The sequence below is a fragment of the Danio aesculapii genome, chromosome 10 (genome assembly GCF_903798145.1).
Source record: "Danio aesculapii chromosome 10, fDanAes4.1, whole genome shotgun sequence".
Taxonomy (NCBI): Eukaryota; Metazoa; Chordata; class Actinopteri; order Cypriniformes; family Danionidae; genus Danio; species Danio aesculapii.
The window spans coordinates 36,461,403-36,481,311 of NC_079444.1; the positions used below are offsets into that span (position 1 = coordinate 36,461,403).

Genomic DNA, 19,909 nt, shown 5'->3' on the forward strand with positions numbered 1-19,909 from the left:
TAAACTGTGTAATATTGAGTCAAAGATGTGAGATGCAAATTAGGTATAGGCATTGGCCGATATAAGATTCTGACGGTATGATAAACTTGGATAAAAATATCACAGTATTGTGATTACTGCTCTAAAATATATTCTGTTTAAATGTCTGGGTAATAAACAACATTTTTTCCCCTTTTAACACAATTTATTTTATTTTGAGAAGCATTTAAAATATTTTGGAGCAGTAAACATGTCGGGCTAAATAACCCAAATGAATCGTTTACTTCTGCTGTCTTCATTTGTTTCAATAAGACTAATTTCTTTACCATTTAAAATGGCATCTTTGGGTATCTTTTCTTCTGGAGATACTGTTGTCCTAAGAAACCAAAAAAAATGTAAATTAAAAATCTTACATATACCTTAGGAACGGTATAACACAAAATTTTGGCGGTTTTAAAACCTTGACTTTTCCAAACCATGGTATACCTTGAAACCGGTTATTGTTCCATGCCTAATTAAGTATTGCATGAAAAATATGTCGAATTGTGAGACAGAAATTCAGAATAATGAGAAAATTGTGTGGAAAAGGTCAAAATTTCCTTTTTTTCTGTGACAGAAACAGGCTCTCACAGTATACGGAATCATAGCAGCAAGAAAATACAATCATTGTTATGTGCAGTTATTTTCTATACATGTTACAGAAAGATCTCTTGATGTTTCACCAAATATCTCAACTGTCAATTAATCCAAGCAGCTAAAATTGGACTGTGTAAACAATGAAATAAAGCAGCAAATAAACACATTTCATTTAAAACAGCGTCGGCTATACTCATATATACATATTTATATGCAGGAAAAGGAGCATTTGCTATCGCTGAGCTTTCCGGGTGTCTGTTCTCGGATCCTGCAGTTTGACGTTAGCAAAACCAGAAGGGCATCCACAGAAGTGAACGCATTGCAGCACCAGCGGCCATTCCTGCCAGGAGACCCAGCGCAATCTGCTCTCCAAAACTGTCCTCATAAGAGTCTCTGTGCACCCACACATGCTGAGTCCCTGCAGAGACAAGCATTCATTTTAGAGGTACAGTACATCCTCAGTGGATTAAGACTTTACTCAGAATTTGCCAGTAATCGTCCAAAATAATTACAAATAACAGTCAGTTTGTGTTAAATTTTTACGTTAAAAGGTTAAAATAACTTTAGTAAAATGTATTTAAGGCAGTGTTTCCCAAAGCAGGCACACTAACAGTATACATTTTTAACCTCTCCCTAATCAAACACAACTGAATCAACTCATCTGAACGTTAGAAGAGACTCCAAATCCTGAAATGAATGGGTCAGATAAGGGAGACATCCAAATACTGTTGGTGTGCCTTCAGGAACAGGGTTGGGAAAACTTAATTTAAGGTATATTTATAACTTATAATACGATTTAGCTTGAAAATTCGAACAGGAAGTTGAAAAAAGAATTAACAAAGAAAAGAAAAAAGAATTAAAAGGAAGAAAGAAAGAAAGAAAGAAAGAAAGAAAGAAAGAAAGAAAGAAAGAAAGAGATGTTTAAGATTTAACTCAATTTCTAAAGCTAATTTTGTCTGATTTTGAGAATGTGACAAAAGAAAATGTAGGATTTACTCTCAATTTACATGTAAATTCACAAATTTAAAAAGCAATAGCAAATAACAAAACCTAATGTTACATTAATAAGTGGAAAGACATGTAAAACATGAAATATAAGCTATATTTACAAATTAGGATTTTAACAGTGTACTTTAAAAATCAAATAAAAATTTACAAATAGTAAAAAACAATTACAAACATCTAAAATTACTAAGCAATATTTAAGATAATTTTTTAATTCAGAATTTATCTGTTTTTTGTAAATGTGACAAAGTCTGAGACCATTCGAAAGATATATACAATTGAAGTCAAAATTCTTTACCCTCATGTGAAATTGAAATTGTTTTTAAAATTTCCCAAATAATGTTAAACAGAGGAAGGAATTTTTCACAGTATTTTTCTTCTGGAGAAAGTCTTAGTTGATTTATTCATTGTTATACAATGATGTGCCTAATTACCCTAACTTGCCTAATTAACCTAGTTAAGCCTTTAAATGTCACTTAAAGCTGAATACTAGTAACTTGAAAAATATCTAGTAAAATATCATGTACTGTCATCTTCAAGAAATAAGAAAGTTATTGAAACTAGTTATTAAAACTATTATGCTTAGAAATGCTGGCAGCTAGCTCACTGCAAATCTCACATGGTCGCTCACTGAACCTAAGCAGGGCTGTGCCCAGTCACTACCTGGATGTGAGACCACATGGGAAAGCTAGGTTGTTGCCGTAAGTGGCGTTAGTGCGACTAGCAGGGGATGCTCAACCTGTGGTCTGCGTGGGTCCTAACGCCCTAGTAAAATGAAGGAGGACACCATATTGTCAGTGAGCGCTGTTACATCTTTTAACACTTTTGGATTTTAAATGCAAACGCGAGAATTGAAAAGCTAACATTAGGCTATAAACGGACTACAGTGCCTTCGAGGTGCTCATTTATTACGTCAGCACCACGCTGCTACAGACAACTTTTCAAGCTTATTTTTAGAAATATGGTCCATACTCTCTTGGTTTGTTTATTATAATCCACGCTATATATTATAAACAAATACAAATACGCCATCATGGATAGAGAACAACATTCAAGATTTTTTTTTGTCACGAAGAACAGTGAAAAGCTATATTTATGCTATAAATTTTGAGGAGTGTAAATATTGCAATTATGACATGAAATGTGTTCAGATGAAAAAAAAACGATAAAAATTAATTTGATTACGTTAAAATGACAGTTAATATTTAAGTATTTTTACACATTTATTCACACACTTGCATTTTTGAGAGCAGAAAGAGACAGGCTGCACTGGTAAGCTGTATTTCCATAATATCGTTTAATTAAATTAAATGATCAACAAATTAATCTCTCTTGATGGTCTTTACAAGTTAAGGCATTATCTACTACACACAATATGAATTCCCAATTAGAAAAATACTACAAACTATAAAATACTATAAATGAAAATAGCAGACAAATCCAAATGCCCAAACCAAGCGAGCTGTGCTCCACACCAGTTCAGCTCGATGACGTATAATGTCTCAGACATCGGCTGTAGTCCCATTTAGCAACTTGATAGCAACCGCCTTTTTAAAGAAGCGTAACCGATTTTAAAAATCAAGAGTGTGATGTAACTGGTGTGTTGTATGTCATAGAGTAAAATGTAAAAGTATCTTGAGTTTGTGTTAGCCACGAACCTTATTTAAGCGATTTAAATTGAAATCCCATTCAAAAAACCCATTGACTCTGGGACGAGGGAACTGGAACTGCTAAAACGATAACTCGCTTATGGGTTTTTGCATACAAATTGACATCATAGTTCCTCCACTCTATTGGCTTAATCACTCTCCTATCCACCAATCAGCTGGTGTGTGGTTTGCGGTCTGACCCAATATGGCTGCCGTCGCGTCATCCAGGTGGATGCAGTTCACTGGTGCTGGATGAGGAGATTCCCCCCAAAAAATGTGTAAAGCACTTTGAGTGTCCAGAAAAACTGCTATATAAATGTAAGGAAAAATAATAATAATAACAATAATGATTATAATTATTATAGAAATGTGTTAAAAAAACCTTTGCTCTGTTAAATAGAAATTGGGGCGCTAATAATTCAGGAGGGCTAATAATTCTGACTTCAACTGTATAATATATGTGTAAAAACAAAAAAAATAACTCTATTTCTGAGCTTTCATTAGAACAAGTGGTGTTTTACCTCCACAGCCTGTACCTGGCATGATGTAAACGGCATTATGGCTGTCAATCGGAACAGTCTGATAAGTATCATCATAGGGATTATATGTGAAAACCTGCGACGATGCAGAGAAATGAAAATATGAATGAGAATGTTATGAGTGAGAAAAATATCTTGCACATGAACAAAAAAACACTCACAGGATTTCTCTTCGCCTCCATGAGTGTGAGTTTCCAGGCCCTATAAAGTGACCAAACATAAATAAATCATACAGAAAGTGGGCGGGGCTTCTTGAATTGTGGGAGGGGTTCATCAAACATGTCAGAGCTCAGACTTACAGTGCCTCGTCTTCACTGTTGGCACACAGGCTCAGCATAGTGCCGTCTCTCAGATAAACTACCAGCAGGTTCTCCCTCGGGTGACTCTCAGGTGGACCTACACCTGCCCATAAACACACTGCTTAGTAAAACATGATTAAATTCAAGTGTTTATTAACATAAATATGTTCGATCTTTACCTGCACACTCCAGTCCAGACTTCACATTCACACAGCTGCTCTTCAGATTCACTTTGGTCTCGTAATCTCTTCTGGATTCGCTTTTGTAAAAAACGAAACTTCCATCGATCCACAGGTCACACCAGTTTAGTTTCCAGCGTTTGAGGACAGAAGCTGTTTAACAAAAACATGAAGTGATTAATTATCTGTCTCATTTCCATAATTGTGAGACAGACGAGCCGATCTCATGTGGTAAAATTACTATTTTGCATATTGTCAGAAAAGTGCTAATTCATACAAACATATATGATTTTATGCATACGAAAACATGAATTTTTTTAAAGGAGGTGTGTCCTTTTAAAAGGAGGTGTGTCCCTAAACCCCACCTCTAACCAAATAGTCATTCACTGTAAAACAAATGTTAGGTTCCACACAATTCATTCACGTTGTCCCAACACAAATCAATTAACTATTTTAAGCTAACAAATTTAAGTGGAACATAAAACAATTAAGTTATTAAAAAATCGAAAAAATTGTGTTGATTCAGCTCATTTTAAATAAGTAGTTCGAACAAGTAGCAAAAATCCTTTTTTTAATGGTTGGGGATGAGCAAATCGTACTAAAATGTATGAATGAGATATTAGACTGATAGAACATGTGGGGTATTTGGAGCATACAAATCCTTTATTTTTTAAATTGAAGATACTTGAGTTCAATGATTTGGTTACATTTAAAACAGCACAATTTATGTTTAAAGCTAGGAATAAATTACAAAATGCATACAAAAGTTTTTTGAAGAAAGACAAGGGCGATATATTCTGAGAGAAGAACTAAATTTAGGGAGGCTGAAAACAAGGACAACTTTGTTTGTTTTCAGGGACAACTTTGTCTGTGTGTGGTGTGAAATTATGGAACAGTCTAGATAAGACACTCAAACAATGTCAGGATAATAATCAGTTTAAAAAGTTGTATAAATATATATTATATAAGGAATATAACGATGAAGGTGATTGAAAAAGGATAAAATGAGAAAGGTATGATGACATTTTAATTAATGGCTGTTTTTTGGTCTATGCTACAAAATGTAAAGGTACAAATAGAATCAAACATATTTGTCAAAGATGCCAAAAGGATAAAATATGTCTCATGTAAAAAGAAGAGATAAGTAAAAGAAGAAATAAGTTGAAGTAATAGACGAATTATATATGTGGTAATGGGGTGGGAAAAGACTAAGCTCGTGCTTCATCCCTCTCTATTTTCGACCATGTTGAAATGTATTTTTTGTTAATGATATTTTATGTATATTTCTGTTCAAAAATAAAGAAATCAAATCAAATATTAAAGGACACCTATTTAACCCCTTTTTACAAGATGAAAGATAAGCTGAATGTTTCCTGAATGTCTCTCTAAAGTTTCAGCTCAAAACACCCATCAGATTATATATTATAGCCTCCAGAATATACTCAATTTGGTGTCTGAGTACAGTATGGCTGTTTTTGTAGCCTGTGGCTTTAAATGCAAATGAACCGCTTCCCCCCATGCATGTCTGCTTCTGCATTATTTCAGAGAGTTGGGACAGGTATTTTAATCATAGTTTCTTTACAAAAAATGTTCTGTGGACATGCGTATATGTGTAATTATAGAAACATGGCACCTGTCAATCAACTCGGTGGGCGGGGAAAACCACACTCAGTACAGTACATCACATTGCGGTGGGTCTCAAAATCACTGGCATTTGGGTCCTATTTTAACGCCAGGAAATTTTAAAAATATGACTGTAAAATATACATCCAAAATGACTGAAGACACAATATACCTACACAAAGTTCTGTCCAAACTGCTTACAAAAGTTGATTTTCATTAAAGGTGCCCTTTAAATCAAAAAGTTACAAATTGCCTTAAGATTATTCCTATTATGGATGTCAGAGGATTCCAGTTACAGCATTCTTCAAAATATCTTCTTTTTGGTTCAACAAAAAAAAAGAAACTGAAGTGGAGGATGAGTAAATTCACACACAGAATTCACATTCTTGGATGAACGATCCTTTTAACTTATTGGTTATATATTTATGTCACCTTTTGCTTATGCAAATAATCATACTATTTTACACTGCATGTTTTATTTTAAGAGTTAAGACTGTAAACTCATTGATTCTTAAGTTTTATGACTGATTCTAAACATTCTATAATTAATATTCAAATAATTTTTTGGTGGAAATTATTTAGTATTTTTAAATTATATTTTGATGTTCACCCATGGTCAGTTGTGTGTCATTTATTTTAACAACATACAACAACAAACTGGACATTCAGCTAGCAGCTAATGGGCACTGTAACACTGACCGTAAGAGGATTATTGCTAACAGTGTCAGGCCTGGAGTTTCATAACAGACCTTCTGGAACAGTGCTCGTCCTTTATTTAATTGATGTATTTAGGTATGTATATATAGTATCTTTCCAATGTAGACCATTTAAATTTCACTGAATTTGCAGCCAGACATTTCTGAAACAGCCTTTGTGCTTTTGGCTATCTATATTTTAATATAAATATAAACATTAGGCTTGCTTCTTCCTTAATTTGTGTCCCTTAAAGTGAAACTCCCATGGTAACACTTTATTTTAAGATACAATTCTCACTATTAACGATGGCTTTTAGTTCAATGAACTTCTAATTTGCTGCTTATTAATAGTTATTAAGTTAGTGGTTGGGTTTGGGTAGCTATTGGGTAGGATTAGAGATGTAGATATGATCATGCAGAATATGTACTTTATTGGGTGGTCTAACCCTAACCTTAAACTAAATAGGATGAGATCCTGCATTAACATCTATGTTGATCCTGGAACATAATTTTTGCCCCTAACCTAATCCCTGCCCATAAACCCAACGATAACTGTAAATTATTCCCAAAATCAGAGGGGAATAATCGTATATATAACATCATAGAAGCACGCAATGCTAACTGTAAACCTAAACTTAACATAAACTGTAAACCTATCTCTAAATTCTGATTATCTCATTGAAATGTTGTCCCAGGATCAACATAGATGTTCATCCAGCAACATGACCTACTTGGTGAAATCACACTAACATGTAAGTAGTAATAAACAGCCAATTTTTGTTTCCAGTAATACTGTAAAATTTGCAAGTGCACTGTAAATAAACAATTACAACTGTGGTGTAGTTTTACAGCACAATTGTAATTGTTACTTTATTGTGCGCTTGTAAATTTTACAGGATTACTGGCAACCCAAATACATTTTCTACTGTATACTTAAACTAAAGTGTTACCATTCCTCTGCCATCCTTTATAAGATTAAGAAACTCTTCACATAAGCATTAATAAACATATCTTCCACTTACACTGTCTCCAGAGCCAGCCAGATTTGAGCAGAGCCATCATGAGGCCTGGTCAGTCAGACACCACAGCAAAAAAAGCGATATCCCCAGTGTTGTGCTGCAGGTCTGATAAGACAGTGTTTTGTTTGTAACTCAGCAATGACTGTAAGTCGTCTGAGCTGTCGCTCGGCTTTTGTAGAGCTGGAATAGTTTGATGACTCTTCCTTTAATCCCTTAAACAGGCCAAAGTGACCAGTAATCTCAGATTAAAGCACAGTCTGAGTTTCTACTGGATGTCTGTGGAATATTCTCTCCCTTTTTGTGTGTTTTACTTCATGTCCGTGTGTATTAAGTCTTCTTGTACACATTAAATGATGAGTATGCATTCTCGCACTTAAACTTAATCTCTATTTATAGGTAAACAGACTTACTTTAACCCTAATAAATTGACTTTATACATCATTTCATTGTTATTTAATACCTTTATGAACTCATTTCATTGGTTGTCCTAACAAAAGAGGTTATTAAAGTTATTCTGCTGATATAAAAAATGTTTGTCGGTATATAATCAGGGTCACATGCAAATCTTTAATCTCGCATTTGGCTAAATTTAGCTAATGTTAAATAACTGGTGTAGTTATATCAAGCTAGCTATTTTTAAACCATTGAAGTAACCGACCTATAAACACATTTATCACTGAAACCTGTCATGCTTTGTCATCACTGCTTTACGGCACTAGTTTTATAACTCAGGAATCGCCCTTAATCTTTAGTAAACGCTATAGATCATGTTAATTTGACTGGTTTTAACAGTTGGAGGGCCTAAATGTGTTAACCTTTGTTTAAAATATATTTAGTATCATTATTACAGTAATATATTAAGTATCATAGTTTTAGAAATGTGTATTTTTTGCTAAGCTTGATCATTAAAAGTGTATGTAAATCCTCATATAATATTTACCTATTATGATAATAATAATGTCAATATTATTATTATTACTATTGTTAATAATAATAATAATAATGACTTTATTATTATTATTATTAACAATAGTAATAATAATAATAGTTACTAATAATAACACCGTTTAGTACCATAGTACATTTAGAAATGTATTTGTTGGAATGCATGGTCATTTTAAATGTATTTTAGCTATATTAATATCTACTACTACTATTAATATTGATTATTTATAATAACCAATGTTGGTAAAATCAATACATAAATGAATGCTAATTTGATATAATGTTATTTATGATACTGAAGTACAGCAGCAGCAACAGCTATAATAATAATAATGATAAAATAATAATAATACATTTAGTTCCATTGTACATTTATAAATGTATTTATTGCAATACATGACCATTTTAAATGTATTTAAAATTATTTAAAATTATTCTGCTACTAATAATAATTATTATTAATGTTACTAAAACCAATACATAAATAAAAAAATATTTTGCATAATATTATTTATTATGCATATTTACAGCTGGAGCAACAGATATAATAATGATAGTAATTATAATAACAATAATAATAATAATTATTATTATTATTATCATTAATTAGTTAATTATTTTATTTAGAATTGTATTTATTTAATGCATGGTCATATACTGATATTTAAATTATAATAAATGTTTATTAAGTATTTTTGCTAGTAATAATTGTTAGTTAATAGTATTTATTATTATTCTATTTTTTATAATTATTATTATTATTATTATTAGTAGTAGTATATTTTCTACTACTATTATTATTATTTGTATTATTATTATTATACATATAAATTAAAATACCACAGGAATAATAATGATTATTTATTTATATTTTTATTATTATTATTGATAATTTTATTCATTCATTCATTTTCTTTTCGGCTTGGTCCCTTTATTAATCTGTGGTCGCCACAGCGGAATGAACCGCCAACTTATCCAGCATATGTTTTACGCAGCGGATGCCCTTCCAGCCGCAACCCATCACTGGAGAAACCCATACACACTCATCAGCACACATACATACCCAATTCACCTATAGCGCATGTCTTTGGACTTGTGGGGGAAACCGGAGCACCCGGAGGAAACCCACACAAACATGGGGAGAACAAGCAAACCCCACACAGAAAAGCCAACTGACCCAGCCGAGGCTTGAACCAGCGACCTTCTTGCTGTGAGGCAACAGCACTACCTACTGCGCCACCACATCGCCATTATTGATAATTTATTAATAATAATTTATCATTAATAACATTTTATTAATATGGATAATAGTTTAATAATTAATTATTATTTGTATTTGTATTTATTTAATGCATGGTCATTTACTGTTATTTAAATTATAATAAATAATGTTTAATAATTATTTTTGCTAATAATAATTGTTAGTTAAAAGTATTTATTATAATTATATTTTCTATTATTATTATTTGTATTATTATTATTATTATTATTATAATACTATAGGAATAATAATGAATATTTATGCTCAGCTTTTGATGAGCTCCGCTTATCTTTACTTGCACACACCACTAGATGGCCTCATCTCACAACAACATATGCCACAGGGCCTGTTTTCTCGTTCATCCGCTCTCATTACTGTATGAAGATGGTATCAATAAACAAGGTGAAAATATATATAGAATATGTTTATCATCATCACCACTGCATTTATGTAAAGAATAAGCCACAAAGAGTAGACCCGTGAATCCATCTTCCCAAATTCACAAGCAAATCCTGAACGCTAGTCTGTAGGCCTAGACATTCATTAATACAGTCTCAACGGAAACAAGCAGATTTATAAATGCACTGTTTACATGAAGGCCACTAGAAGGCTTTTTTTATTATTTTATTTTATTATGCTTTACTGAAAACAAAAGTTAATTAGTTTGTTACATTGGAATAAAAAAAGCAAAATAAAAACACCGCAAAGTTTACTGTTTACCTGATTGAGTTGCTTGAGGGCGCTGTTCTTCATTTCTGTCACTGACTAAAGTTCGCTTCACTTTTCAGTCGAGTTTGTATGTGTGCGGATATACGGAGCCTCTGGAAGTATTTTGGCGATTTTTTATTTAATGCTTACATTTAAATAACTCATTCTTCTCTGCGTTTCTTCGTCTCGTAGATGTGTCTGGGTTTCGCGAGTGAATTTGAAGGAGTTTATTTATGTCCTGTATATTCAGCTCTAGACAGACATGCAGCCTCCTCCAAGAAAGGTGAGTCGACCTTCGTCTTAAATTGATAATAAATCTCATTTATTATGGCCTTTGTTGTTGTCATGTCAGTATATTCGCTTACTTACCTCCTTGTTTGCGCACATATTGTAGATAGATAGATAGATAGATAGATAGATAGATAGATAGATAGATAGATAGATAGATAGATAGATAGATAGATAGATAGATAGATAGATAGATAGATAGATAGATAGATATGTAAACAGACAGACAGATACATAGATAGATATGTAGATAGATGGATAGATATATAGATATGTAGATATATATGTAAATAGATAGATATGTAGATAGATAGATAGATAGATAGATAGATAGATATGTAGATATATATGTAAACAGACAGACAGATGCATAGATAGATAGATAGATAGATAGATATGTAGATATATATGTAGATAGATAGACAGATAGACAGATAGATAGATAGATAGATAGATAGATAGATAGATAGATAGATAGATAGATAGATAGATAGATAGATAGATAGATGAATGTATGGTGTCAGCTAATATTTATTATGATTTTACTGTAATTTCACCAATTTCAACACACACACGTTTATCCGTACACACACATATATACATAATTATGTGAGTGTATCAAGTATATATTTACTTACACTAAATTAAATTATATTTATAATATAATAATAGTATACTTAAAAATTATATTATTATATGTACTTTATAGTTATTTTATTTATGTTAGCTATTTGAGAGAAATGTACGTTTTTATTTTACTCTTTAATATATGGGTGACATTTCTTTCAAGTTCCAGTAAAAATGCTGTCATTTTTAGATTTTGTTTTCTTTTGCATAAAATAACCAAAAGATGTGATATTTTTATGCTTAGATTTCTTTTAAGACAACACAACAACTTTTAATTGAGTTGATAATTCAATATTTGGTGAAATGATCCTGGTTGTCAACACAACATTGGGTCAAATATGGTATATCAGAGTATTTATAAATATAAATATATACATGAACACACAGTACGCTAAACATAATATATAATATTTCTGTTCACTTTTGTCAGATGCACTTTTTTTGCGAAAAATAACCAAAAGATGTCATATTATATATATATATTTCTTTTTAGACAACAGGGCAACAATGTTTAACTGAATTGAGAATTCAGTATCTGAAAGAATGACCCTGATTCTGACCACCAGTTGTTGTTTTCCTGAAATATGTCGTAAATTATATATTTATACATTTATAATTGGGAATAAATGCTTTCAGATGTTTATAAACCTTAAAATTGCTGGGTTGTAACACAATATTGAGTCAAATATGGAAAAACCAAATCGTTGACTTGAATATTGTGATTTAAATTTCATTGAAACCATTAACCCAATGTTGACTTTGCCTAAACCTGACCGTTTAAAATAATATGTGTGTGACCGTGTGTACAGTGTGCTTCACATAATACATAATGTTTGTGTTTACATTTGTCAGATGCACTTTTTTTTTTGTATAAAATAACCAAAAGATGTCATATTTTTATGCTTATATTTATTTTTAGACAACACGACAACAACATTTATGAATTAAATATCAGGAGGAATGACCCTGATTCTGACCACCAGTTGCTGTTTTCCCAAAATATGTATTAAAATATATAATTTTTTTTATTTAAAATTAGGAATAAATGCCTTTAGATCTTTATAAACCTTAAAATTGCTGGGTCATCGTAACCCAACATCAGATTAAACATGGAAAAAACAAGTCTAAATATTGCTATTTAAATTTAATTTAAAATAAAATTAACCCAACTCGGACTCAACCCAACCCAACTTTGTCCATGTTTGACCCAACGTTGGTATAGAATAAATATATACAAGAACACACAGTCTGCTTCTCATAATAATGTTTCTGTTTACGCCGAGTTCCAGCATGTGTCTCCATTGACTCTGGTCTGCCAGACACACACTTCTCTTTCAGGTTGGTGTGATGTGGGTCAGAGTCAGTTGTTGTCTTTGTGTGTTGCAGGTGAAAGTCACACAAGAGGTGAAACACACTCACACAGAGCAGCTGAACAGACTGCAGCTCAAACACCAGACTGACTTGGACTTCCTGGAGGATCTGAGGTTCGGTTTGATTCAATGCTTAAAGGGGCAGTTCACCCCAAAATTAAAATGCACTCACTATTTACTCACCCCCAAGCGATTCCAAACCTTCACGAGTTTGTTGAACCCAAAAGAAGATATTTTGAAGAAATCTGTAAAGCTGTAGGCAGCACGGTGGCTCAGTGATTAGCATTGTTGCATCACAGCAAGAAGGTCGCTGGTTCGAGTCCCGGCTGGGTCAGTTGGCATTTCTGTATGGAGTTTGCATGTTCTCCACATGTTCGCATGGGGTTCCTCCGGGTGCTCCGGTTTTCCCCACAGTCCAAACACATGCGCTATAGGTGAATTGAACAAGCTAAATTGGCTGTAGTGTATGTATGTGAATGTGTATGGGTGTTTCCCAGTGGCTGGGTTGCGGCTGAAAGGGCATCCGCTGCGTAAAACATATGCTGGAATAGTTGGCGGTTCATTCCGCTGTAGCGACCCCTGATAAATAAAGGGAGTAAGCTGAAGGAAAATTAATGAAAAGCTGTAACCATCGACTTCCATAGAAGGAAAAACAAATACTATGGAAGTCCGTGGTTACAGGTTTCCAGCATTCTTCAAAATATCTTCTTTTATGTTCAACAGAGACACACAAACGTTTGGAACTAGCGAATGGAGAGTAAACGATGACAGAATTTTCAGTTTTCTGTAAACTATCCCTTTTAAAATAGCTATTAATGAGTTTTCTGTCAGTCTGTTGTTGTGTTAGTAATGAACTGCTTGACTGTGTAAAATTCTCAGGACGTACAGCCAGAAGAAAGCACTAATAGAGAAAGATTACTCACAGGTGAGTTGTGGCCACAAACCTTCATAATCTACAGTGTGTTAATTTTTGATGCATTCTTAATTTTTCATACCAGATTAAAAAATTAACAGTTGAATGAAAGGCAATTACAGCTTGTGACAAAATCTCTCAATTATGACAGTTTTTCAAAGATTACTCTTGAAGTGAATTCATTTCAGTTGTTTAATTTGGACATTGTGGCGGCACAGTGGCTCAGTGGTTAGCACTGTCACCTCACAGCAAGAAGGTCGCTGGTTCGAGCCTCAGCTTGGTCAGTTGGCATTTCTGTGTGGAGTTTGCATATTCTACCCTTGTTCGTGTGAGTTTCCTCCGGGTGCTCCGGTTTCCCCCACAGTCAAAAGACATTCGCTAAAGGTGAATTGAATAAGCTAAATTGTCCGTAGTATATGTGTGTGAATGAATGTGTATGGGTGTTTTCCAGTGCTGGGTTGCTGCTAGAAGGGCATCCCCTGTGTAAAACATATGCTGGATAAGTTGGCGGTTCATTTCGCTGTGGCAACCCCTGATAAAATAAAGAGACTAAGCAGAAGGAAAATTAATGAATAAATTTGGACATCCAGATTTTCTGCTATTTATTGCAGATTAAACTGCAACTGCTTTAATAATGCCTACAGTTGATTGAGACTGATCTCAGAGCTAACTTTAGGACAATAACTGCTCAGAAAACATATTTCTAAAGGGGCTGTTGACTTGATAACAACCAAAGAAATCTATATATGAAAGAAAACAAATTTATTTACAAATAAAGTTATGTGTAATAAAATAAAATGACGCAGGGAAAAGTGTTGAACACATGAAGAAAGGGAGGTGTAGAAAGGCAGTGAAAGCCAAGACAGCATCTGAAATCTTTCAGTAGTTCTTCAGCAACCCTCTGCCCTTCATCAGCGTAAGTGAATATTAGCTGCTTCAGTCCAACATCTACATTAGCAGGAGGATGAAGATGAAACTAGGGTGGACATTTCAGCAAGACAATGATCTAAAACACAGCCAAGGAAAATCAAATAGATTCAGAGAAAGAAAATCAAGCTGTAGAATGGCCCAGCCAATCACCCGACTTGAATCCAATAGGAAATACAAATTAAAGATCAGATTTGATAGACAAGACCCACAAAACTATCAAGATTTTTACACTCTGTTGAAGTCTGTGAAAAACTCACACCTGAGCAAAGCATGAGACTTCATTTTCCATTTGAGAGGCGTCCTAAAGCCGCCATCACCAAAAAGACTTTTATATAAAGTAATAAATACATTTCAGTAATTCAGTACTTTCTCCTTGTGGCTTTTCATTGGTATTACACAACTAATTCTTCAGATTTTTTTTGTTTTGTTTTATTTTTATGTGTGAATTGTTTGGATTTTTACCTAAATCTGGTTTAATTCCCCGTCAACAGCTTCTTTAGAAACATTACTTCCAGGAAAAAACATGACGTGTCCAGTACTTATTTTACCCGCTGTAACATAACAAATTTAAGTTAATTGAACCTAAAATAAAAGGGTTTTAAAAAGATCTCAAGAATTTATTGAACGTTTCATTTTAAATAAGAAGTTTGAACAAGCAGCAAAAATATTGTATAATATTGTGTAAAAAATAATGTATATTGCATAAGCATATTCACACTGAAAGTGATTATATATTTAGCGCCTGTCATGCTGAATGTCTTCCTGACATTAATATAAGATTTTTTTTGTGTGTGTGTGTGTGTATTGCTTAAAACAGAAGGGATTAAATCTGCACACATTTATGCAGAGTACAAAGCACCACAAAAATCTTCATCATCAGGTCATGCAAAGTGCAAACAAAACAAAACGTGTATAATGCATAAACAGATTCACACTGAAAATAAATATATATTTACTGCTTGTCATGCTAAGCGTCTTCTTGACGTTAATATAAGATCAGTGGGTGATCGGTGTGTGAATAAAGGCATCCATCGGTCTGAATGACGCTCAGTGTGTGTGACCGAGAGACTCTCTGCTGTTGGATCTGAAGCCTGTGCACCTGCAGGGCTGCTGCGTGCTGATAGGCTCATGAAAACAGGAGTCTTTCTCTTCCTTGGGTCTCTTCCTGAGTCCACACATCAGAGCTGGCAGCTCAGAGCATTGCTTTGACAGTGCCAGCTTGTGGTCTGAGGGCCAGGAAGACAATCCTTTCTGTTTTTGAGGGCTTGTTGGTCACTATGTTTCAATCCACCTATTTTTATGCTCATATATTGAAATATCTACTTTGGCCGAGAGAGCTTAACATGCTTCAACTAATGAAAACACAAGCAATTACTAAAAATACCAGCAAATTAAGAAAAGATCCTCATTGTTTTGACAGCAAACGTTTTGCACATCCTAAAACACTGCAAACATAATAAAAAAAAGCAAGCTGCATTTTATTATAAGGCAAATAAATTGAAAAGAAAACACCCTCAAGTGGACCCAAAAAAATGACGGACCCGGCTGGGATATGTTTATTGTTGTCAAACCAATGAGGACTTTTTCTTGATTTGCTGGCATTTTTGTAATTGCATGTGTTTTCTTAAATTACAGCGTGTTAAGCTCTCTCGGCCACTGTAAATATTATATAAAAATGAAAATAGAAGATGCCAAGATGAGCAGACATTTTTAAAAACATATGCGCCTTCATACTTTAAGCAATGGATTATGGACATTTTACAAAATATGATATAAAATAAATATGATATACTATAAGAGACTGTATCGATGTGTTTTTTTATTACTTGGCAACCTGTTCAAGATCAGATAAGAAAGATGGACCCTTCGGTTATTTCAGAAGAGTTGGACTTTCACTCTCTCAATGTCTCTCTTTCATGCATTCCTTCATTCATTCGGCTTAGTCACTTATTTATGAGGGGTCACCACAGCGGAATGATCCGCCAACTATTCCAGCATATGTTTTACACAGTGGATGTCCTTCCAGCCGCAACCCAGCACTGGGAAACACCCATACACACTCTCATACACACACTTATACACTATGGCCAATTTTGTTTATCCAATTCACCTATAGCGCATGTCTATAGACTGTGGGAGAAACCAGAGCACCCGGAGGAAACCCACGCCAACTTGGAGAGAACATGCAAACTCCACACAGAAATGCCAACTGTCTCAGCCAGGACTTGAACCAGTGACTTTCTTGCTGTGAGGCGACAGTGCTAACCACTGAGCCACCGTGCCGCAAACCTGTAACCATTGACTTCCATATCAGAAGAAACAAATCTTGTAGAAGTCATTAGTTACAGGTTACCAGCTTTCTTCAGAATATCTTTTGTCTTCAATGGAAGAAAAAAGTCAAACCGGTTTGGAACTAATGATGGGTGAATAAATCTATTTTCATTTTCTGGTAAACTATTCTTTCAAGACCTGCCAAAAAGCATATAAGGAAAAATCTTAATATAGAACATTGGATTTTTATAGGGTGTCCTTTTTTAAATAACTGTGTGTGTGTGTATGACCTGACTGTATAGGCTCTGCATAAACTTGCCTCGCAGTATTTGAAACGAGAATGGACCGGAGCCCCATCAGAGGAGCCCAGAGACTCCAGGTCATATATAAAAATATATGCAAATATGATAAATTTTCAAATGCTTTGTCCATTTGTCTTCATTATCCTCTGTGTACATGTGTTCAGAAACGTCTGGGCTGTATGGCGGTCCTACTTAGAGGGTGTAATGAAAGTGAGCCAGTCACGAATCAACAGATGCGAAAGCTACAGGAGCCAGATCTCAGATCCTGTGAAGACATTCAGAGTGCAGAAAGACCTGCAGCTGAAGAGGGTAAATTCATTAGCAGCGTTTCTGACTATTTATGGGAGTGTTTATTAGGGTTCTGTATCAATTCAGATGTACAACAAATTGACTTTACTTAAAGAAAATGAGTAAACCCATTGTCTTAAAAGCGACAAGTTGACTTTACTTAAAAAATTGAATAAACCAGTTTCCTTAAAAGCAACAAGTTGACTAAAAGAAAGTGAGTGAACCCGTTGTAACTTGGAACTGTTAAGTTGACTTAAAAGGTCATGAAACACCAAAACACTTTTTTTTCTTGTTGACAGTCATATACAGTTAGGTCTATAAATATTTGGACATCGACACAATTCAAACAATTTTGGCTCTGTACACCAACACAATGGATTTGAAATTAAACGAACAAGATGTGCTCTAACTGCAGACTATCAGCTTTAATTTGATAATTTACTGTTGATTTGAGTATTTACGTCCAAATCAGGTGAACACTGAAAAATTACAAGAGTATACGTATGTGCCTCCCACTTGTTAAGGGTCCAAAAGTAATTGGACAGAATATTAATCATAAATTAAACTCACTGTTTAATACTTGGTTGCAAATCCTTTGCAGTCAATTACAGCCTAAACTCTGAAATGCATAGACATAGCCAGACACTGGGTTTCATTCCTGGTTGTGCTCTACCTGGCCTCTACAGCAACTGTCTTCAGTTCCTGCTGGTTCTTGGGGCATTTTCCCTTCAATTTTGAAAGTATGCAAGCTTAATTGGATTCAGGTCAGGTGATTGACTGGGCCACTGCATAACATTCCACTTATTTCCCTTCAAAACTCTTTGGTTGCTTTTGCAATAAGCTTTGGCTCATTCCCCATCTGCACTGTAAAGCTCCGTCCAATGAGTGCTGAAGCATTTGGCTTAATATGAGCAGAAAATATTGCCTGAAACACTTCAGAATTTATCCTGCTGCTTTTGTCAGGAGTCATATCATCAATAAATACAAGAGAACCAGTTCCATTGACAGCCATACATGGCCACACCATGTCACTACTACCACCATGCTTCACTGCTTAGGACCATGAGCAGTTCCTTTACTTCTCCATACTCCTCTCATCACTCTGGTACAAGTTGATCTTGATCTCAACAGATTCCAAATGCAAATAGCACACTTGAAATTAACTCTGGACCTTTTGTCTGCTCATTGTAATTGGGATAATGAGGGAATAACACACACCTGGCCATGGAACAGCTTAGAAGCCAATTGTGCAATTACTTTTGGACCCTTAACAAGTGGGAGGCACATATGCAAACTGTTGTAATTCCTACACTGTTCCCCTGATTTGTATGTAAATACCCTCAAATTACAGCTGACAGTATGCAGTTAAAGCACATCTTGTTTGTTTCATTTTAAATCCATTGTGTTGGTGTATAGAGCCAAAAATGTTAGAATTGTGTCAATGTCCAAATATTTATGGACCTAACTGAATATGTCCCACACTGCTAAAAACACTATCAGGACACATATATTTAGCAAAAAAGTGAAAATGTATTATTTTTTTGTCGTTTAGAGCAAATTCGTTCTTCCAGTTTAAAAATAAATTTCAAAGCTGCTTCACGGCGATTAGATAACTGTATAAACTCCAGGGTGGAGATTGGCTGTCTGTACTGGCCAGTACAAAGTGACGTCACTGAGTTTTCAGCACATCTGTTTATTAATTCACAGAAAGACTTGGTTCAAACCAATCAGCGCACTCTATTGTGAACGATGAAACTTCATTAATATCCATGATATTGCTTTAAAGGCTCATTTTACCTGTTACAGAGTTCAGAGAGATGCCACGTTGTGTTGCCAACCATAATTCAAACAAGTAGTTGAATAATTCTTCTGAGACATGGGTTGTCAGTGTTGCATGTATAAATGTGCCACAAACAAAGGTTTTGTTTCCATTTCTCCCCAATGAGAGCACAGCTCACATTAGTGTGGATTACAGTGGTCTGCTTATGTGCGACAAAAATACGTTTGTAAGGAACATTTTTTAACCGAGAGCTTTTCGCATCTGGAAATGATGAAATCTGGATTTGCTGCTCATCTTCTTTAAAAAAAAAAAAAAGACACGATTCCAGTTCGTGTTTATTGTCCTGTGTCTACGGATTTGGTAAGTGTGTGATCAATGTTCTTTGTTTATGTTTATTCAGATGGCAAATTTAGTTAGTATCATCAGCAGTACTCTTTCAGTTTTTAAAGACATACCTTACTCAAAATGATTTAGTTGCTAAGTTTACAGTACATTAATATCACTACAATATTATGGACTGAAAGATCTGCTGTAAATACTGCTCTCTGAATGTAAACATGTAAACACCTTAATCAAACTATTACTATTGTGTAGAATGAAAGG

At 34.2% G+C, this 19,909-nt stretch overlaps 2 protein-coding genes across 4 annotated transcripts in view; one reads left to right on the forward strand and one right to left on the reverse strand.

The window, feature by feature from the left end:
- Positions 1-837: 837 nt before the first annotated feature.
- plekhb1 (pleckstrin homology domain containing B1) lies at positions 838-7,681 on the reverse strand. 2 transcript variants are annotated; one of them, XM_056467283.1, is made up of 6 exons: positions 7,627-7,681; positions 4,287-4,439; positions 4,108-4,210; positions 3,970-4,009; positions 3,806-3,884; positions 838-1,033 (listed from the first exon to the last, which is right to left on the reverse strand). In XM_056467283.1, exons 1-6 carry the CDS (start codon positions 7,664-7,666, stop codon positions 897-899), a joined length of 552 nt encoding a protein of 183 aa, XP_056323258.1. In that variant the 5' UTR covers positions 7,667-7,681; the 3' UTR covers positions 838-896. The 2 variants fall into 2 exon arrangements, with proteins under 2 accessions (XP_056323258.1, XP_056323257.1); XM_056467282.1 differs by having other exon boundaries at positions 3,791-3,884; positions 7,627-7,666.
- A 2,946-nt stretch (positions 7,682-10,627) lies between these two features.
- The window catches only part of si:ch211-176g13.8 (F-BAR and double SH3 domains protein 2), a 38,365-nt gene continuing 29,083 nt past the window's right edge, over positions 10,628-19,909 (forward strand). For both annotated transcript variants that reach the window (XM_056467337.1, XM_056467338.1), the window contains exons 1-5: positions 10,628-10,820; positions 12,839-12,936; positions 13,702-13,747; positions 17,239-17,315; positions 17,403-17,547. In XM_056467337.1, the coding sequence (XP_056323312.1) occupies positions 10,800-10,820; positions 12,839-12,936; positions 13,702-13,747; positions 17,239-17,315; positions 17,403-17,547 (387 nt within the window). In that variant the 5' untranslated portion in view covers positions 10,628-10,799. The remainder of the gene's footprint in view (positions 10,821-12,838; positions 12,937-13,701; positions 13,748-17,238; positions 17,316-17,402; positions 17,548-19,909) is intronic.

Bases quoted from the DNA above. Each gene is read 5' to 3' on its own strand.
- plekhb1 (XM_056467282.1), bottom strand. From the start codon at position 7,666: ATGATGGCTCTGCTCAAATCTGGCTGGCTCTGGAGACAGT. The intron at 3,885-3,969 runs GTGAGTGTTTTT...GCATCGTCGCAG, and splicing joins TGGAGGCGAAGAGAAATCCT to GTTTTCACATATAATCCCTA. The intron at 1,034-3,790 runs GTAAAACACCAC...TTGTCTCTGCAG, and splicing joins GCCAGGTACAGGCTGTGGAG to GGACTCAGCATGTGTGGGTG.